Here is a 22,016-nt window from a genome sequence, read left to right as displayed (position 1 = left end):
AATGTGAATAGAAGGAACAGGATCGATCAAGAGAGCAGGTGGTGAGACAAGATTAAAAGTGCAGAAACCCATTTATGGGATAGGGGATTGAAATTTGCTGTGGGAGATGTCAGAGGAGGCGTTAGAGCAGACAACTTAATAGTTTAAATAAAAAATATATTAAAATATTCAATTTTTTTCATAAAATATATGGTCAAATATCCATAGGAGATACAGAGCAGGAGGTAAAAGATATGCAGACATAGCAAACGCTATTTAACGACAATGTACTGTAACGCTGTAAAATGAGAGCACGACGTGCCAGACATGTTCATTGCTACACCTGTAAATTTAAAAAGTAAAAAACAAATCAAATGTACGCAGTATATAATGAACATAGAAACAATATTCTAAGGTACTTGGTATCAGTTCTTCAGCATTTCCTAGATTTCTGCTTAGTCAACAAACGAGAAAACATTGGCAAACAGATTTTCATCTTAGGGATGCAATCGTGTTATGACCACAAGTTCGCAAGGCTCCACACAAAATAGAGCTCTGATCAATATAATGTATAACCAATCGTGTTTTCTGGATCAGGTCCTAAGGGAATTGGCAATTAATGCACAATCGTCCATTAAAGACAGAAGTGACTGATGAAATTGAAAGGGTAAATGATATGCGAAAATACGATTCTTGCCCCGCTAGATGTGGTTTCCCTGTATACCAATATTGCAAACATTAAGGGGCTAGAGGAAATACAGGACTGTTTGTACTGCTCAATTTTCTAATGACTGTGTACATTGCATCTTGATACTGTTGGAGTTCATATTATATTACAATTTTCTTTCGCCTTTGACAATGTATTCCATCACCAATGCTAGGGAACCGCAATGGGGTCCAACGTGGTCCCAACCTACACCAACGTCTTTATGGATTACATTGAGAGGACACATCTATACCTCCCCATCCTGGCATAAGGTCCCGAGATTATGGAGTTATATAGATGATGTTTTTACGTTCTGGAATGGTTCACATGATGATCTGCTCATTTTTCATGCCGAACTGAACATTCTTACTGAGCTGAAATTTGTGTGTCAAGTGAACGCTGACACACTTAACATAAAATTCAATTCCTTGGTGTGTTAGTGTTCAAGAAGGGCACTACCTTGGACAGAGATTTGTTCTCATAGCTGTCACCCACAGGCATCAGAGTAAACGCTGATCGCGGCTGCTAACTCTTTAAATGTGGCTGTCAGATATGCGACTTCCATGGGTAAAAGGCCCAGAACGGGGTAGTGCTAGGGCAGTGAGGGGGAGGAGGAGGTGGGTTAAATACTTATTTTTCCACCATGGAGGAATACAGCTCCAGCAATATGCTCACTTGCCTTTGGATAGAAATGTAGTGCTCCAGTTGGGGGCCACTATGGTTGGCAAGTAAGGGTCAAACTAATAGGTGTTCGCAATCCTCGGTGGGATAACAGGGAGACTTTAGCACCAGCCTTGTATTCCCAGATTCATGGAAATAACAGTTGATTACCGGTGAACTGAGAGGTCTGCCTCCCACGGACACCAAGCTAAAACGGATTTATCTCATTGCCTGTGGGAGTATAGTTGGTAGGAGGAGCTAACACTTTCGTTTAGTGTCCGCCTCCTAGCTATACCCATGGTTTTTAGGCAGTGATCCCCACGACAGACAAAAAAAGTTGTATCTACTCCAAAATAATATTAACAGAAAATCCTGCAAATAAAGAGCCCACACACAGCCATATCTATGGAACAAAAAAAAAAGTTATGTGTTAGAATTAGAGATGAGCGAACGTACTCTGTAAGGGCGATTTCGCAATCGAGCATCGCGATTTTCGAGTACTTCACTACTCGGGTGAAAAGTACTCGGGTGCGCTGTGGGTGAGCGGGGGGTTGCAGAGGTGAGTGGGAGGGGAGGAGGGAGAGGGCTCCCCCCTGTTCCCCGCTGCTACCCCCCACTCCCCTCTGCAACCCCCCGCCCCACAGCGCACCCGAGTACTTTTCACCCGAGTAGTGAAGTACTTCAAAATCCCGATGCTCGATTGCGAAATCGCCCTTACCGAGTACGTTCGCTCATCTCTATTTAGAATATAATCGTACTGACCTATGAAACAACATTATGCCATTTTTGCCGCAGTATACACAATCCCTAAAGTCTTAAACATCATAGCTTTTCCCCTGAAAACTACATGAAAACTCCACTGCTTGAGGCTTGCGCAGCAGATACATTATCAGTGCCTTTTTAAGGTAGTGTGTCAATCGTCTTCTGGGAGAAGAATTAGGTGCTCACCTTGTTTCTTTCTCTTGGAGGAAGGGGTTTTTCCCTGGAACAGCATTGGTGACCGTGTTAGGGCTAAGAGACCACTTGTAGACAAAGAACTTTTCAGTACTTTATGCGGCGGGGTGAAAGCTGAAAAGAAAAAAAAATGATTAAAATTACTACAATTGGCATGAATTTTAAGTGTCGAGCAAATATTAAATGGGTGACAGCTTACTTGATATATCAAAGACTTCATCTTCACAAGAACTTTGCTGCGAAAGGTTAGCTTCTGATGACAAAGTTTGACTTGACGAGACAATGCATTCTTCCATATCCTCACAGGTAGCGGTCGATGTACAGGATCGTTTAGAGCTCGATTCGTCTTTTGTGGGAGACAAGAAATCAAAGCATCGCTTTCTAGATTTAAATGACATGGCCCCAATTTCAGTTTTATGTTTCCAATCAAAGACTGGAGACTGCTCAAGAAGCTTGGAAACCCCTTCTACCAGGAGGTCTGCCGAAGGGGAAGCCTTGCTTGATTCATGTTCTGCACCCGCTTCCTCTATAGATAGAGCACTGCCCGCAGCATCCCGAATCTTCTCTTTCTTAAGAACATAGGCAGATTTGACAGGAAAAGCCCTTTTCTTACGGGGCCAGTTATTAATGACATCACCGCCATTTTTATCCTTGTATTTTGGAGATGGAGTCCAAGGACTTACAGCCTCTGGCTGCGATGGAGAAGCAGTGTTAGAAGAGCTTCTTTTAGGCGTGTAGGTCTGGCAGATCAAGGTCTGCAGTCCACTTTTTCCAGGCGTATTATGTGAAGATCTTAAGCAAGGAGAAGTACAAGCAGAGTCCAATTTCAAAGGGTGCTTATTACACCATGTCTCCCCGAAAGGGCTTTCATTTCCTTTTTTACTTTGAGGTCCATTTGGAGACTCGATAGTTTTGGGTAATGTACCCAGGTCAACGGTAGAATTGGAATCTGTTCTTTTAAACCGAAGTTTAGGTAATCCAGATGCTTGCATCTCAAGCTCAACTTCATAGACAGGAGGATGGTTATTGTTTTTTGGAGTTGAGAATTTGGCAGGAATTTGTGGTGTTCCAAGACGGGCTGCAGCTTCTCTCTGTCTTCTGTTGACGGTACATCGTAGTCCATACGGCGAGGTGCAAACTGTATCCCCACCACCTTTGGGTGTGCTTGGCATGTGGCTCAATAAACCTGCATCAGAAGACTTCCTCTTAATTAAAACTTTCATCTTCAGATCACCGCTGTCTGTCGGCACGATCTTAGCTTCAGTTATGTCAATACTTTCATCTGTTTGAGACGTATTGACAAACGACTCTGTACCCTCGGAGCTCTCCAAGGAGGACATATCTAACCTTTCACACAATACAATAGGGTCATCTTTGCCAAGTGACAGAACTTTGTAGATAGAAGGGCTTTTTATACTTGAAGATAAGACCTTAGCGGTTTCACAAGCATTTCGTAAACTAGATGTAGAAGGCAAATCTAATTCCACTAGACCGCCATCTGTTTCCTTAAGCGGCAGGTTATTCACGGAGTTCATGTTTTTGTACGTATCTACATCTTCCTGAGCACTACTAAGTTTAACATCTTTTTGGATAGACTTTGTAGGTGTTTTCAGAATAGGCCGACAAGGTGTCATGGACAGGCTTCCCAAGTTAGATTGCGACTGCGAACGGTCTGCAGTTTTTCCAGGAGAGAAGAAAGTTGCCTTTTTAGGAGTACATTCTAATGAAAATGTTATCAAAGTGCGATTCTTAGGGAGTTTCTTTGGTGTCGGTGCTTCAGGAAGCTTCTCTGGTGTCCGAAGAACGTACCTTGTTGGTGTAACACACGGTTTACTTAAGCTCTGTAACCTAGGAGATTTTCTAGGTGTGCAAGAAGGCTGTGTTATCCTGGCAGGCGTGTTAGTGTTTGCACTCTGCTGAGGTGTTTTCTGGGGACTTCTGAACACTTCATCCTGTGACTTGTTCACTCCCGCCTTTCGAGGTGTAAACGGCTGTCTTATAGTTTTTAATGGTGAGACTAGGCAAATCATTGATGAGCCACTATGGCTCGGTGTGGTCCGAGCCAAACGCTCGCTTCTTCTTTCAGCCGATTTAGATGGGGTCTTTTCCTCAATTTTAGATGGTGAAAAAATCCTTTCCAGGTTTTTAGCAGCACTTCTTTTCACCTCTGAAACTTTGGAAGGAGTCTTTAACATTTTAGGTGTACGCACTGGAGTGCGAGGTATACGATGAGAGCCTTGTAACAATTGGTTTTCAGTTGATTGCTCACGACTTGGAACCGGTTTTTGCACTTTGCTTGGGGTAACATTTTCAAAGTTTTCCAATACCTAAAAAAAAAAAAAGGAAATTTTAAGAGCAGATTTACATTGACACAGAGATATGCAAATTCACTTTTTTTTTTTTTTTTACAATTTTCAATCCGATACCCAACATGTCAGGTATATAAATGACATCAGCCCATTAACTTAACTGGCTTGTGTTTGTATTTGGGAATTTTCATAAAAGCAGTAAACTTAAAACCTCCAAATAAAAATGAAAAAGGAAGAGGACGCTACCTCTTTGCTACGAGGATCTGTTTCGGCCAACAGTTTTCTTCTTGCTCGCCGTGTTGGAGGACTACTGAGCCCCAAAACCTCTCCAAATAGTAGATCTTTCGGTGTTTTAGCTTCTGGCTGGGCGGTACTCCCTAGAAATGAAATATAACAATTAATGCAGTGCGCTTCATCAAAAGAACCTCCCCATGCCTTGCCAACCTTAGTGTCCACCATTCTCACCTCCACTAAGCATCTGATGGGCGGTAGAGTGGACTCTCTCCAGATTACGGGATTTGGGCTGCGATGCATAAAAAGAAGAATTTTTCTTTGCCATTGCCAGCTGCTTGATACGAGGGCTTCTCCGTAAATCAAGCTCTGAAGAAAGTAAAAGGTAATATTTGCTTTCCAGTTCACTACTTAAAAGGACATCTGTCCGCGGCCCTGCAGCTACTAAAATCAGTAGTATGACCAGGAATCGCTGTTAGTCTACAGCCAAAGGGGAAAGGTTACTTATAGAAGCAAGCACAGGACCACTATCTGCCCATTGGACCAATCCACATGGTGTCTTGAGGAGAGGATTCCAGACTTCTAGTGACAGGCTGAGCAGGGGGGGAATAACGTATAGCATGCCCCCCTGTCCGTGCTACTAGTTTAGTAGCTGCAGCGATGCTAACAGATGTCCTTTAAGTGAGCGAGCAAAGTACATCGGAGTCCCGCGAAAGCAAGCGGTGTTAAGCACTTCTGTATGGCCATATTAATGCACTTTGTAATATACATCGTGCATTAAATATTGGCCATACAGAAGTTATACACTTACCCCCTCCGGTGTTGGCGTCCCCGTCTCCATGGCGCCGACCGAAGCTGCCTTCTCCCTGGATTAGACATGTTTGCGCAGTCTCCTCTTCTGTTCTGTTGAATGGGGCCGCTCCGGCGTGCTCACGCCGCACAGGTCTTCTGCGCATGCAGAAGAGGAGACTGCGCAAGAGCGTCTAATCCAGGGAGAAGGCAGCTTCGGTCGGCGCCATGGAGACGGGGACGCCATAGCCACCCTGTCAGGCAAATCCATATTCACACTATTGCACTAATCAATCCCACCATATAAGCTTTCCCACAGTGGTGGACTACTTTGCTTAACAGACAGTTTGGGATATTTCAGTACAGGAGACAGGTATTAGATATTCTCTTTAATATATGTGCAGACTTTGAGAGGGGGAGTTTCTCATGTTTAACAACTCTCACACCAGATGCAGATGCTCTATGTGATAGACAAAAGCAGTTACCCGTTAACTCCTTTTCGGGAGATTCTTCAACAACGCTGATATTTGAAGTAGACTCACTGCACCTAAAAACAGCAAGGAACGGTGTATTTTACACATGTAAGGTTTAGAATTAAAAGCGTAAATTAAATACTGTTACAATTACATGATCTAGCTGAATAAAAGTTCAGTTTTAGATCCTGTCAGGATATCAATTTCTGGCAATAAGGTTGTGACTGCATGTAATAGTTTCCTTAAACAGATGAAAATCCTTATTTAATAAGCCAAACGCAGATTCAACGATGTCTGGGATGGATGACAAATGTAAAAGATGGACCCGTACTTAGCTATACACACATTGTAGAAGTTGTTAAACCAGTTAGTAAGTTTCTAATTTCCTTCTAGGGGTGGTTAACACTTAGTAAGAGCATTGACATTACATTTTTTTTTTAGACTGATTCAGAGTAAAAGCAAAAATATAAAAAAAAAAAAATCAATACAAGTCAATGGTTATCGTCATCATATCCTACTTTACAGTGCTGCAAACAGTGAATAGAATAGGCGTGAATATGAAACACATGCACAAAGGAGACGCCAGAGGACCCGCATGCATCCGGACTGGTGAGTATTGGGATCCCGCGGTGGAGCTCCCGCCTACGGAACCCGACCCGCCCATGGACATGGTGCCTAAGTAGAATGTTAGTTCTAGGGAAAGAGTCAGGCCGAATCGAGGGACGTCATAGAACAGATGTCAGTGCCAGTATAAACAACTGGGTGGGTGCGTGTCCCCAATTAACGTAACAAGAACGTGATTTTATGGTAAGTTACTCTCTTCCGTTTCATTGGGGAACAAGCAAGATCTTGGAACGTTCCAAAGCAGTACCCAAGAAGAAGGTGGATGGGGGGGGTGGGGAACACACACACAAAAAAAAAATATTGAAGACATTAGCCTGTTCCCAGTGGGTGCTAATAAGCGCCGACTCAATCGCGGAAAAGAATTAATGCTTGCTATCCCTTCTTGGCAATAAAGATAAGGCGGCAAAAAAATTTAAAAAAATCTTCAGTCATCCTGGAATGATAAAAAGCCTAGCTACTCACTACCCTGCAAGCGTCAATACTGTACAGATACAGCATCTGATGCCGTACTTGTAAAGGAAAGTAACACGGAGTGCTTGATATACGAACCCCATATTCCTACAACTTTGCCTTTTCCTGAAGGCCTAACACCAACATGTTTGCCTCCTGCAGACACTAAGCTAAAACAGATTTAGTTCAGTGCCTGAAGGAGGGGTATAGCTGGTAGGCAGGATGAGCTCTTAGTGCCGCTTCCTAGTGGCATCTACTACACCCAAGGTCTTGCCGTGCCCTCCAATGATACGGACAAGCAAAATAAAAAGTCTGTAGATGTTGAGCCATGCTGCAGATTTCTTAACCCTCAGAAAGCTATTTAATCATGCATTTGTTTAGGATTTCAACCCTGTCACTGCAGAGGGTAACATCCTGGCCAAATTCAGAGCAAAATTTAGGAGTTATTGCAACCAGAGTCCTTTTTAACGTGTCTGATTAAACAAACAAAAAAAAAAGCAACAAAAAAAGAGCGAACACAAAAATAGAACATCTAACATACAAAAACACTTACCGCCCTTTAATCTGCTTGTAAATTAGCCTTTTAGCCATTTGTTTGTGTACAGGCGTTTCTGTCACTTTCTTTGTCAGCAGCTTGCAATGATCTAACAAGCGGGAGGAGAAAAACAGCAGTTACAAGGTTATTTAAATCTTTGCTTGTTTGGAGGGAGAGGAAAAAAAAAAAAAAAAAGTGCGCCTGAACGATTCTTGCTATCAAATATGATGGAATTCCCGACAAAGGCTAGAAACAAACTAGTTTTCATTAGTTTCCTCTTGTGGCAAAACTTGATTAATCGTGGCACAAGATAATTTTGTGTCCTGAAAGATTATGTTGCGGTCTTATTAACCCCTTAACGCTCCAGGATGTACAGTTACGTTCTGCAGCGTCGGGGGTTACTGTTCTACCTCGTCAACACTGTAAGCGAGGGTGTTGACAGCAGGTAATGCCCAGGCCATGCCCCTTGTTGGTGATTGGCTGCATGGCAGGGCTAGAGGGGCCGGAGTGAAGGCACCGGAGTAACAGGGGAGCTGCGAGTCCATTATGCTCGGTGACAACCAGCAGTGATGGGAGGCTGCCAGAGACTGGGATGCTGTAAACGCATCCATGCAGAGACAGTAGTGGGAGCGCGCACACCCCGCAGGGCGTACTGTAGCTTCTGAGCCAACCTGCATCTGTCATTCTGCCGACCGTGCTTTGCCTCTCCCCGGGGGCAGTGTATTTAATATGCCTGCAGAATGCCACAGCTTCAGCGTCTCCTCCCACTGTGCCGCGCGGACTCGGACGGTATTCTGACTCCCACATACTTCTCCACAGCTGCTGCAAGTCCGTAGGCCAGTCACCCTCCTACGGCCGAACAATATCCCCCAACCCTAACCGTAATCCCCTTCGCTATCCGCTCCTCTCCTGAAGCTGGTTCCCCCTCAGGCACCGTGATAGCATCTTCCTCTGTCAGTGCTGAAGGGTACGTGCGCCAGCCAATCCCCATGTGGGGGTGTGAGCAAGGCTTTCCCTCTCACTGATGCTCGTCTCCACCCATCCCTTCCAGTGGAGATAAGATACCCCAACTCGATACTGGTGTATATATGAAGAGATGGCAGGACGATCTCTCTTTATACAGCGCAGGCGTCAGCTGTTTATTACAGCTGATCAGCGGTACTAACCCTTTAAATGCCACTGTCAATTCTGGACAGCGTCATTTAAGTCTACGTATGTATTCGGAAATGGTACCAACATAAACTACAGGACATCTCGCAAAAAAAAAAAAAAAAAAGGCTCGAAACACCTGCAAGCCTTTGTCAGCAGCACAGTTGAAAATTAATTTGCTAAGCAGACCTTTATAATGAAAAATTAAAAGCATGAAAACTGATAAAAACATAAGTTTTAATTCCACAAATAACTTAAATCACCTTTAGTGCCATCATGACTCTTGCTGCGTTGATGCTTCAGGCCCTCCACTGCGGACACAGACTGGCTGCGTGGCATCTTGCTGCTTCTCCTGGTCGGGGAGCGATTCTCTTGCACAAATAAATTTCTTCTCGCTTTTGTAGCTAAAAACAGAAATTTAAGAAAATATATACATATTGTATATATAGTTTCTGCCAATGGGCTTGTGAACCCTCGTTTAAGTGATGTATTTAACGCTATAATTTATAGTTGTCTAACCCTTATAAGACATCCGCCTACAGATCTCTAAAGATAGTAGTAATAACCTCACGTTTACAGTTCTGCTGATGCTGCAGCCCACCACTGCTATAGCTTGTTGTACAAGGGTACTGCCGTTGCCAACAGCTTCTACATCTTGCAAAATGGACAAAAAGGGGCAGGAGTCGCTAATTATGGCTTCAAATTGTTGGCAAGTACAGAATGTGACTACACAGCCAACTGCTACTTCAGAAGTGGCATCAGTATAGAAGGTGCATCCTTGCTGCCACGTATTGTTGTACAGCATGAAGTTTAAAACTAAGTACATTACTATTACTTTTGGGGATAAGAAAACTGCCTATGGATATTTTATAGATGTTAGAAACCCACTTTAAGAGGCGTTTTAAACAAAGACCAGATAGGAGATAAATGTTTAATCACTGGCACCGCCAGCGATCCTAAAACCAGAGTCCCCAAAGTGCCCCAGTGAATAGAGCGGCGGTATGTATGCATGATCACTGCGCCATTCACTTCTATGGGATGAAGGGAGATGGTAGAAGAGCACATTGTTCTCCCCACCAGTGACACAAAAGTGAATGGATAAGTTTTTTGTGGTGATAAAACCCCCTTTGAAAGCTTAGCCTGCCAAAACTAGATCTTACACACTCAGAAACTGTAAATATCAAAACCATGGTCCGCTGCATGGATATAATGTAATGCACGACTCCCTACCTTCACTGTCTTTTTGGGTCTTTGCTGGTAGAGGCAGCTTTAATTTCTCAACCATTACAACAAGATTAGCGCCTGACCTCTCCTATGAAAAAATAAACCATGCATATTGTTAAGTTATACAAAATTGAATACAGAGATTACATCTTGTAGAGATATATTACACGCGAAGCTTATTTTTATACCCATTTTTATAAACATTGCCAGTTGCGCTATTTGCCACCTTCTAATCTAGTTGGGAAATTCTGTAATGTACAAGAACTGCATTCTCTCAGCATTTAATAGCGGTAGACTACACAATTTTTAAGATGAAACAGGTAATTTTTGGAGAGAATGTATCACCTATTTTTTTTTTCACTGATTTAAAAAAAAAAAAAAAAACATAAGAAAAGAACAGAACGTGCTTTTACTATCTGTTTTTATTTTCTGATTGTAAAATGTTTTCTTTTATTTTCTGTGCATGACTATGGGGGACACTATTGGATCTTTGCTGCAGAGATTTACATAAAATTCACAATGGACAAGAGCTGATCTATTGACTTCTGTGGGACACTGTCCTAGACATGTGATGTGACCTGTGCAGAGGCTAATGTACAGATAAGGGCAAGCGATGCCCAACACTAGTCCCGTGTCTCCGCGCTCCTGCATGGGAGCTAGCAAAGCTGGCTCGCTCAAAGAGTGGCCAGCAGGGGGGCGGGACAGTGCAGGAGATTTCTCTCCTCTCGCTCCCTGCCCCTCTCCTTTGAGATAACAGCGGCTGTTCGCTACTGAACGGCCGCTGTTTAAACTGCACGATGAGCTCATCGCTGATCTTTTATGCCGCATAAACGATGAGCTCACCGTTCAGTAGCGAACAACTGCTGTGTTATCTCAAAGGAGAGAGGCGGGATATCAAGAAGAGAGAAATCTCCTACTCTGCCCTGGCCCCCTGCTGGCTGCTCCGTGACCCAGCCAGCTCTGCAACAGCAAGGGAGCAAGAAAACACGGACGAGTGTCGGGCATCGTTTGCTTGACAGTCATCCCGTGTAAATGGACCTTAAACCATGATTATCACCAACTGCAAATGGTGGATTCTGTGTTCTGTCTACATATAGGAATTCCCTTTTACTGCAATCCTGCAATGAGCGGACTGCTGAAGTGTTCTCTACAGAGCAGGAAGTCTCAGACTATTAGGCTTAGTGGTCAGTGTGAAAAATGCAGGATTTTAGGATTTTTTTTATGTAGCAACATCAAAAAGTAAATCTATAAAAATTCTTTATATGCCGAACAAAAATAGGATTTTTACAAACTGGTTATTTTCAGACGACACATTCCCTTTAAATCAAAATGTGTATGCTCATTTGCCAAGAATGGTTCTTTAATGCAGTTCTTACCCTGTTAAGTGGCTTCTTTGGAAGTTCAATCTGCCTCAGACTCTGTGAGGACTCTGTTATACTTCTGTGTCTTGCCACAGTGCTTGTCCTTTGGAAATAGACAGGACGAATCAACATCCAGATTTTATATCACAAGTAGTATTTACTATCATACGGAATTCAATAGAAACCTACTTTCTTTTTTTAGCAGATCTCGTTCGAAGATCTTCAAGCTGATCCTCTTCATTTACCGCATGAGGCACACTAAGAACCCGTGGGATAGATGGCTCAGAGTACATGGGAGTTTTCCCATCTAGTAGAAAGGAATCATCCCCATCCGCAGGAAGAACCAATTTCAACTCTTCTGGAATCTGAATTCCAAGACTAAAATATATGTCCGCCAGTATTTTGGGTATGCTTCCTATGTACCTGTAAGTAGAATACAAACGTGAGAAGGTGTCAAGAATCGGACTTTGACTTGCAAAATAATTTAGGGTTGTGATTTATAGCATATGTCCACTAGTTGACACAATTTTATACAGAAAATTACATAGGATAAGAAACTGTACATACACTGCATCATTTGCATTAAATTTCAGGCTAGAGCTGCATTCATAATTCTGCTCTGGGGTTTTGCATTCTGAGAAGTGCGGTCTTTAGATCAAACACTTGAAAAATAAGCCCTAACCCAAAAATAAGTCCTAGCTACACTAACAAAAAAAAAACAAAAAACACTTACCTAGCAGGCGCCATCCAGGTCCCTCCCGCTGGTCTCCGCAGTTCCAGGCACCCTTGTCTGCATTTCTCAGCGCTGACAGATCACTTGCTGGTATCGGAGTTTGCAAACTCCACTTCCAGCAAGCGATTGCTCCGATTGAGAATCAGAGCCAGCGCTCAGTGAACCAATCACAGTCTCTGCATGGAATGGCTGCGATTGGTTCATCGAGCGCCACAGCTCAGCCAATTGGAACAATCGCTTGCTGGAAGTGGAGTTTGCAAACCCTGTTACCAGCAAGTGATGTACTGTCAATGCTGAGAACTGCACGCAAGCCTGTCTGGAACAGCGGAGAGCAGCGGACGGACCTGGACGGTGCCTGCGAGTTTGGTATAAGATGTCTCCTGAAAATAAGACCCTGTGCCTTTCAAAAACTAAGACAGCGTCTTTATTTTCAGGAAAACACAGTAAATGCAGATCTGCACTAGAAAATAGCCCAGAACTCTGAGACAAATGGAGAATAATTATCGCTAAGAAGTGTTATATGAGCCGAACAGCAGAGTTTGATTCCAGTGTCTCTTCAATGCACTAGTGAGTTTCAGCACATATCTTGTCAACACAAGACAAAAAGGAAAGATTATGCATTGCTTTACAAATAAGTAAAAGTGTGCAAGAGTTGCATGTAATTATGATGTTATAAGGAGAAGTCTCAGGCCGTATTTACAAAGGCAAGTGCGTCATCGGTCTAAGAAACCTGGACCGATATTGCACTCTTAAACCAACAATTTTGCTTGCGAGTACAATGCATTTCATCATGTTTCAATAGGAAACTTTAGAAACCGCATCACTCTTATATACATGCGAGAGCGATGCAAATTTTATTTTTTTAACTTGCCCATAAGAAATAATGTGAGTTTTCAATGAAATTGCATCATCTGACATGCTGCAACTTTACTTCAAATCATCGCTACGAGAGAAAGAAAAAAATATATATATATCACATGTGTAAACAGACCCTTTAAAAATAAATAGGTTTTATTTCCGTGTGAGTTTTGTGGTCTCAATGTGCAAAACTCACATGTGAAAAATCAGCCATTAACTACAGCCTAACATCTATCCCCAGCCAGTAACCTTAAAAAAAACCAAAAAGACAAAACCATGAGCACATACTCTGTCAAGACGTCAGTCAAGAATTTGGTCAAATATGAGGGATCTTCTGTCAGTGAAATAATTCGGAGCATATCTGTAATCTGAAACAAAGAAATGAAAATATATATTTACAAGCACTACTCTAAGCAGATGTACTATGGAGGCATTTACACCGGCATTGCTTTGCTTAACATTTCTTACAATTTAAAAGGGTTGTACCTGAATTAACTTTTATCACATATCCATAGTATAGGTGATAAAAGTCTGATCAGTTGGGGGAGGAAGGAGGTCTCACGGCTGAGACATTCAACGATCCTTGGAATGGGCGTCCAGTGTTCCCCTCTCCACCTTACTGCAGGCTCACTGCACCCTCCACAGCGAGATAACTGGGTAGAGTGATCACAATGCATGCATGGTCATCGCTTCATTAAATCTGATGTCACTGCGGGTGGGAGGAATATCCGCTCAGTGATAAGAGGGGGACATTGGTCCCCTGTTCTTGGGATCGGTGGGGGTCTCAGGAGCAAGACTCCAATAATCAGAGTTGATTCTAGGGCAAAACCTTTAAATAACCCTTACCCAACCAAGAGCACTTCATAGAAAAAAAATTGTATTAATGACAGGGGCAGTTGAGTTGAGACAGACTACTTTAGAAATCCAAGTAGTGCCCAAACAGCAAAAAAAAATAATTAAAAAAAATGACCATTTACCTCTTCAACAACTTGCTCCAGTTCCTCTTCGTTCGTTTGCAGCGATGGGCACTGTACACACATTTCCAGTCTTAATAAAGCTTGAATTTGGCATCTAAAAGCAAAGCCACGTGATTATTTAACGCAAAGTGCTTTACCGATAGCTGAAGGGTGGTGCGGTAAGATATTTACTTACTCTCTAAGTTTAGCCACTTTGTTTTCCTTTTGCCCATAAAGTTTTCTTATCGATTTACTGGTCTTCAGCAGAAGTTTGAGTTTGTCCATGCAGTCAATCTACAAAATATAAGGAACATGCTGCATATAGCCACCTCCTGCATTTCAATAAGATAAGGTACCAAAATTGTATATTGACCTCTATATGTTGGCTGTTGGCCATCTTCCAGAAAGACTTGATAGTGGTTAAAGTGTTCCTGACACATGACAGCAATGAATCCTCTTCGTCAGACACCATCTTATTATAGCCCTCAGTCAAAAAGGAATTAAGTTCCTCTTCGGACTTGAAACCTATATCAAAAGGAAAGAGAAAAAAAATGTGTCACACAGAACAACTAATTACATTACAGAAATATATTGTAACGGTCTGTTTTTAATCAGTGAAATTGAGCAAAAGAGCCATGAAGAACAGTTGCTTACCTGTTTGCTTCCTTGACTTTCCTTCAGGTTTCTCAGAAGATTTCCTCTTGGTCTGTGAACTCTTTTCAACAGGACCACCTTTTGGTTGCAAATTTTGAGCCTTTGAATTCAACCTGGCAGCATTTAACATTTGCAGCGCACGAGGCATGGTTTTTATCTTCTGTCTCACTGGAGTACGAGGAAGACCTAAAAGAAATAAAGTGAATTAGAAGAAAAAAAAAACCTCTCAAGTCACCGAGCTAATAGTCAAGAACTTGCTGAAGCCCGGAAGCACGTCAGCACATTCTTAGCGCCAAGCAACTACAGATAGCCACTATAGCCAGGATCGCAGTGGCAGCTCCATTAAGAGAACAGAAACCATGCAGCTGGTTGCCACCGGTTGGCGTCTCTAATCCCCAGCTAAAAGCCACGGGTTACGTCTTGGAAGCTGCAGAGGAAATCTACCATTACATGCCATCTATTCAACGGAGTATCATGCTAGTATGACGGGGACGTACGCCTCTTGTGGTTCTTCCCTACTAGTGTAGTGCCAAACTCATCAGCTTTCTCCTGATACAACTCAGATAGGTAATGTGTTACTTCTTGATCACTTTTCTGGTCATCTTGATCAAAGGATGCTGCACTTATCAACCTGAAATAAAAAAAAAAAAAAAAAAAAAAAGAATTGGATTTATAATTCAACATACCACAAACAAATCACTTAAAATGCCAGATCACAAAATACAGATTGAGACAAGCACCAAAAATAGCGGGGGGGAGGAGGGGGACCAAAACGACAGATCAAACCGCTAAGATGCCATTTCATAAAAAAAAATCTAATTTACTAAAGGTTTCCACATAGAGCTACCTACAACCGGCTGGCCTTTGCATTGTAATGTGGCAGACTTTCAAGGGGATGCCACAGCCGAACAACAAAATTGGAGATTGTAGACAGCAAAGTGAAGTGTGCATCGTCAGAGGAACAGATCCGGTATCATGCCATTGCGGCTCCACAACCCTTGGCTGGCGACATTCTGCAAAGCATACGGACAGGTCGGATACTACAATATCGACGATGAGTGGATGGGGCAGGTTTGTGGTCAAGCCATTTGCTATGAAGGCTGTCCCTCACTCCGCACCGCTGTCATGAAAGCTTGCAGTGTTGTCCAGACCTACCTGGCTTGTCTAATGTCACAGTGTGAGGTTCAGCAATGAATTGAGATTCTGTCTCAGCAATAATAATAGCTGAACGAGACCCTAGAGGCCACACAGCAGTCGGGTCAGTGCTTCAGCCATTCTGCAACTCCACATAGCTCGTCAACATGAAGTTTGACTATTAAGGTTAATGGCATCCCAACACTTCTACCATGCATAAGGGGCACATTGACAGCAGTTATGTACAAGATGTGCTGCAGCCGGTCGCACTACTATTTTCCAGTAGGATAATGCGTGGCCTCATGCAGCAAACATCAGACATGCTTTGCAAGGTGTTCAAGTGATTCCTTGTCTAAAGGATTCCCAGATCCCTCTCCAATTAAGTCAGTAAGACACAATTGGATATTAAGCGAAGGCTCTCCCGTAATGAAGCTAAACTATGGATTACTGTCACTACCACACGGTCAACTCTATCCCAGCACAGTAGTCGAGCGATCAATGAATCAATATTACATTAACCATTGCATCACCCAGCATGGCGGCCCCACTTCTTACTGACCAGCCCGTTTGTTGGGCCGGAGGAGATGTTAGATAATCGTTGCGAGAATGTGCAATCGTTAGAGAATTAAATTTGGAACAATCGGTTTTAATTGCCGTGTGTTGCGTTTTGTCTCATTTCAAGCATTTCTTCATGGCGTGCCAAGTTTTTCTACGAGGCATTGCACATAAGAGGTCTTCCCAGAAAGGTTTCCTTGTGACAGGAAACCAAATAACTGTATAATATTGGAACGGCTTGATTTGCAGGAGAGTTCCAGTAATAAGGCGCTGAACGGCACATGCCCTGCAGACCTGCTAATGGGCGAGATGCAGCAAATACAGATAACACTTTGGCACGATCACAACTCATGATACTATGAGATATCCGCTGCCAGGTTTGCATTCTGAGAACAAATGCTCCATTTGTTGACCTAGTGGTGGAACCAGTCATGTACGTTTCACCTGCAGGTGTTCCCTTCAAGACCTTTGTGAGCTCAATACTGAACATCTGTAAGACTGAACTCTCCATTAAATACAATGAGATTAGCAATCAGTAGATTCTATAGTATTTAGGGGTCACGACGAGAATATTACACTTATATACTAGATTTCTTTTTATAATAATGCCCCGTCCTTCTGAACCAACATCTTGATCTAAAAATATCTAACGGCAAGCAGCAGCCATGACAAGGTAAGTAGGTCAGAGGATTTAGGACCAGATTTCAGACAGCTAACACCCATGGATGAAGAAACAGGACTGGATCTGATGGCTTTCTTACCTAAAGGATTCCATCAGATTGCTGCTGGCACCGGACATTCCAGATAACGGGTACCACCTTTCAATAATAGAAGATCCCCAGCGGCTACTTTGAGACAGTTCTTGTTTAATCCACTCTGGCATCAAAACTTCTGGAGACAAGGGTTAAAGAATTTACAATTGTTAGATCAGCTAACAAGTCCCAAGGAATACAGGCACAGATGGAAATATTGAAAAAAGCAGAACCAAGGAAACGTGGAAACTTGGCCCTTCCCCAAGCATTGGGGGGGTTGGGGGGAGAGAACAACAGTTTTGGAAGCTGTGCATGGTACATGGGTGGCTGGGATAACTGCAGAGCGTGTGCAACTATATCTAAGGCTAGAGTTCGTACCCCATGCTTCTATATAAGGGAATTTCATACACAGCAGTTCCTTGTTAAAGGAGATGTCCCGCGCCGAAACGGGTTTTTTTTTTTTTAAACCCCCCCCCCGTTCGGCGCGAGACAACCCCGATGCAGGGGTTAAAAAAACCACCCGCACAGCGCTTACCTGAATCCCGGCGGTCCGGTGACTTCAATACTTACCGCTGAAGATGGCCGCCGGGATCTTCTACCTTCGTGGACCGCAGCTCTTCTGTGCGGTCCACTGCCGATTCCAGCCTCCTGATTGGCTGGAATCGGCACGTGACGGGGCGGAGCTACACGGAGCCGCTCTCTGGCACGAGCGGCTCCATAGAAGACTGCTGAAGACCCGGACTGCGCAAGCGCGGCTAATTTGGCCATCGGAGGCCAAAAATTAGTCGGCTCCATGGGAACGAGGACGCTAGCAACGGAGCAGGTAAGTAAAAAACTTTTTATAACTTCTGTATGGCTCATAATTAATGCACAATGTATATTACAAAGTGCATTATTATGGCCATACAGAAGTGTATAGACCCACTTGCTGCCTCGGGACAACCCCTTTAAGTACCAATGGCTGCTGAGATTTGCTCAGCCCTGAATTAAAGGAATTTTTTAAATATGTACATACACCAAGGAGCGAGGACATGAAAGCCACAAGTTCTATTGGCTGCCACTGCCTACAAGGTCCAGACAGGAGTCATCAGTGACATCATGTCAACAGGCTGGGGCTTTTACATTAGAAGCCTATGTGACATGTTTACAGGTTGTCACCAGAAGACTCTGGTGTCATGGGTCAGATCCCATGGTGCTGGACCTCCAAAATAGCGTCATGGTGAGTACATTAAATAAACTGGACAGCCCCTTTCAAGAACCAACCAAAATACGGAAGAAAATAGGAGTTATAGTTACCAGGTGATGTGGGGTTTTCTTTGGTATTAAGTATAGGGCCAAGTACAGCGTTTACAATATCAGGGAGATCAGAAGAGATTTCTTCATCAATTCCTTCAGCAGTTTTATCCCGAAGTCTGTCAAATTCAGCTGACTGGTCACTACAGATTACACTGAGGACAGCAGCCGTCTCAGAAATGGGGGAAAGTACGCCGGTTCTAGGCAGCAAGTCTTCAGTCCAAACCTCAGCAACCTGGCAGATTAAGAAAGCAGATAAAAACAAAATTACACCCATTAGAGGGTCATCTGAGACTTCTAAACTACTAATATCAACAGCCTGCTGGATTGCCAAGTTAAAGGGCAACAGGTTTGGATACTGCTTTAGAGGAGGACAGATGGGTTGATACAACACAATTTAATAAAATAAATGAACAAAGTTATATAAAATAGGTGATTGTTAAAGTTACATGAAATAGGCGATATTACGTACAGCGATTTGTAAACAAAGATAAAAATACTTAGGATATCTAAAACAAGGATTACCTCACCAAAATAACGATGCAATATTTACATCGCCTTATGTAAACTTCATTTGTGCATCAACCGGAGAAGCAGTGGCGAAAAGGGCGTCCCCATCACAGGTCCAAAACCCTCTCCTGGCTTTTAATCTATTGCATTGCATAGAGTTGTTTGTCTGAAATGGTCACAATCTGGAGTGACCGGTCCTCAAATGGGACCAGATCAGACAAACAAAACTGATTCTTAACACAATAACAGTAAGCTCCAAATATACATGAGGCCCCAGTTCAGTCTTAAGATAATGTTAAGAGATTTGCATGACTAATTAGACAATAGAATCACAAGACTAATTCTATAGACAATGGTGACACTATGTCCAGATATTACCAAGTCTATAAGACTCAGTTATACAATCCTTATCATTTATACATTGAACATTCATGGCTGTTCAAATAGGATTAAGGTCCTTTTGCACGGGTCGACAGTCGTTTGGACAACTGCACAAGTGTGGATGTCACTGCTAAGGTCATACAAAGCATTCAAACAGTCTTGCCTTGGGCTTCTCGCTCAGAGCTTTCCCCTCCTATGGGAAGCGCTGAGCTTGAAGCATTCAAACGGAACGACAAGCTAACAAGATTTTTTAAGCTGACTGAAAACATGTGCACCTATCATTAAAAATAATAGTAATATTGTAACACTGGATTCACAACTGGTTGAGTGATCATAATGGCTGCACCTCCAAGTGGAGGAATGTATCAAGTGGGGTATCACAGGGCTCTGTCCTAGGCCCAGTGTTGTTCAACATTTTTATAAAAGGGAATTAAGGAGAAACTGATCAAATATGCCGATGACATAAAGCTAGGAGGGATAGCTAACACTAGGGAAGAGAGAGGATTCACAAAGACCTAGAAAAGCTTGAACAGTGGGCGGCGATTAACAGAATGGTATTTAATAAGCAGAAGTCCTACATCGGGAGGGGGGGGGGGGGGTTGAATAGAAAGAAGAAAAAAAAAAAAACACAGAATGGAAAGAATTGGGCAGAGCAGCAGCGCATGTCAAAAAGACTTGGGTATACTAATAGATCATAGACTGAACATGAGTCGAGTCAACAATGTGATGCAGCAGCCAAAAAGGCAAACACAATTCTGTGATGTATTAAGAGAAGCATAGAGTCTAGATCACGTGAAGTCATTATCCCCCTCTACTCTTCATTAGTCAGACCTCATCCGGAATATTGTGTCCAGTTCCGGGCACCCCACTTTAAAAAAAGAGACAAACTGGAGCAAGTTCAGAGAAGAGCTACCAAGATGGTGAGCGGTCTGCAAATCATGTCCTATGAAGAACGGTTAAAGGATCTGGGAATGTTTAGCTTGCAAAAAAGAAGGCTGAGAGGAGACTTAATAGCTGTCTACAAATATCTGAAGGGCTGTCACAGTGCAGAGGGATCAGCCCTATTCCCATTTGCACAAGGAAAGACTAGAAGCAATGGGATGAAACTGAAAGGGAGGAGACACAGATTAGATATGAGAGAAAAACTTTCAGACAGTGAGGGTGATCAATGAGTGGAACAGGTTACCACAGGATGTTGTGAGTTCTCCTTCAATGCAAGTCTTCAAATATCTGTGAAATATCTGTCTGGGATGATTTAGTGATTCCTGTACTGAGAAGGGGATTGGACACGATGACCCTGGAGGTCCTTTCCAACTCTACCATTCTATGAGTCGAACCCCTTTAAGAGTGCATTCACACTAGCCCTGTCTACCCTGCACATCAGTTTTTCTTTTCAGTAAGAGAAAAATCTGAAATAAATTGAGGTGGAGGGGTGGGGAGGAGCATTTATTTCAAAGGCGTTTCAGTTTTTAAATCTGTCCTCCATTTCCATTCCAATAGACTTTCTTTTCTTTCTGGAAAAATAGTGTTGTAGACTGGGCTATTTTTCCGACAAAAGAAAAGAAAAAAAAAAAAAAAAAAGTTAAGAAATTTTCACTGCACATTAGCCTATAATTACAAGGACACAGAAATTAGCATGTCCTCTGCGGGGAGAACATAGAAGACGTGACTGTCATTTGAAGAAGGTGCAGTACTAAGTGAAATACACCTTGTAATATCTGGCTGTGCACAGATCCACTTAGTGCTTAAACTTAAGGAAATGTTGAAGTTTACCAAGAACAGGCCCTTTGACACCGCTGTGCTCAGGAGCTGTGGAAACTGATGACATGAAGGGTTGTCGGCCATAGTCTGCAGCAGCCAGCTTTCCGTTATTAGAGTCCCAACTTCATTCTGATTCCAATTCCGCATCGTGCCTTTTAACTGGATGCTCATTACATTGTTAATACGCCTTTGGGTTGTTGACACCGGTTGTAAGGTGACGGCGCATTCCCACTGCTGTATCAGATCTGCAACACAAGAAGGGGGCGTTATATGTTACCAAGTATTGCAACTTCTTAATCCACTATTTATCAATAGCAAATCACAGTGGTATGAGAAATCTATATATTCAAAGTTAGGGCCGTCACAGATATAGAAGATTAAAAAAATAACTATTAGGAATTAGGTTAAAAAAGTCAAGGCCAACAAAAAGAAACAATTATGTAAAACATATAGTGACAGGACAGACCTACAGACAAAGGGAAGGATCGAGGAGAGGTGGGGGAAGGAAATGGTATATCTCAATCTTCCTCCCAACCGTGTCCAGGATCCCCAGGAGTCTCTTATGTTTCGAGGAGTTATTATAGAGAGGAGATGGTACCCCTCTTAAGGTGAGTATCCGGTATCACCTTAGATGTAACCTGATTCGTATGTCCTCCTAATAGAAGTTTGATTTCAGTGGAGATAATGGTTTACATACGAAGCGATCAACACATTCCTCATTAAGGGACTCATCGTTTTTAGCATTACACTCTCAATGTAGTATGGTGTTAACCTTTTTCTACTGCTTTCAGATTTTTCATTTTTGTGTTCTCTTAGAATACTATATGATGGTGTTTTTATACACGATTTCGTGTTTTTGTGCACAATAGGGAGCAGACAAATGGAAATTTAAATAGGGCTTCTGTTTAATGGATCCGTTAGAGGGAACACCAGGCAGTCATGTGATCACCGGGTTGAATAGCAGCGATACTCTCAGTCAGCATAA

The 22,016-nt window shown here is 42.7% G+C and overlaps 1 protein-coding gene across 2 annotated transcripts in view; it reads right to left on the bottom strand.

Moving 5' to 3' along the window:
* The window catches only part of TICRR (TOPBP1 interacting checkpoint and replication regulator), a 28,952-nt gene that overhangs the window by 4,535 nt on the left and 2,401 nt on the right, over positions 1-22,016 (bottom strand). For both annotated transcript variants that reach the window (XR_010790394.1, XM_066592803.1), the window contains exons 3-21: positions 21,044-21,276; positions 18,383-18,614; positions 17,096-17,225; positions 15,143-15,276; positions 14,646-14,831; positions 14,365-14,516; positions 14,188-14,285; positions 14,013-14,106; positions 13,324-13,403; positions 11,634-11,867; positions 11,460-11,547; positions 10,090-10,171; positions 9,123-9,263; positions 7,729-7,819; positions 6,114-6,175; positions 5,074-5,208; positions 4,855-4,985; positions 2,499-4,626; positions 2,294-2,413 (exon numbers count right to left, since the gene is read on the bottom strand). Coding sequence is in view for 1 of the 2 variants with exons in the window: in XM_066592803.1 (XP_066448900.1) it covers positions 2,294-2,413; positions 2,499-4,626; positions 4,855-4,985; positions 5,074-5,208; positions 6,114-6,175; positions 7,729-7,819; positions 9,123-9,263; positions 10,090-10,171; positions 11,460-11,547; positions 11,634-11,867; positions 13,324-13,403; positions 14,013-14,106; positions 14,188-14,285; positions 14,365-14,516; positions 14,646-14,831; positions 15,143-15,276; positions 17,096-17,225; positions 18,383-18,614; positions 21,044-21,276 (4,551 nt within the window). In the remaining variant the exon portion in view is untranslated. The remainder of the gene's footprint in view (positions 1-2,293; positions 2,414-2,498; positions 4,627-4,854; positions 4,986-5,073; positions 5,209-6,113; positions 6,176-7,728; positions 7,820-9,122; positions 9,264-10,089; positions 10,172-11,459; positions 11,548-11,633; positions 11,868-13,323; positions 13,404-14,012; positions 14,107-14,187; positions 14,286-14,364; positions 14,517-14,645; positions 14,832-15,142; positions 15,277-17,095; positions 17,226-18,382; positions 18,615-21,043; positions 21,277-22,016) is intronic.

This window comes from Eleutherodactylus coqui, chromosome 2 (assembly GCF_035609145.1).
Source record: "Eleutherodactylus coqui strain aEleCoq1 chromosome 2, aEleCoq1.hap1, whole genome shotgun sequence".
In the NCBI taxonomy this organism is placed as follows: Eukaryota; Metazoa; Chordata; class Amphibia; order Anura; family Eleutherodactylidae; genus Eleutherodactylus; species Eleutherodactylus coqui.
The sequence above is the reverse complement of the archived record's forward strand: the minus strand, read 5'-3'. Positions and strand labels throughout refer to the sequence as shown.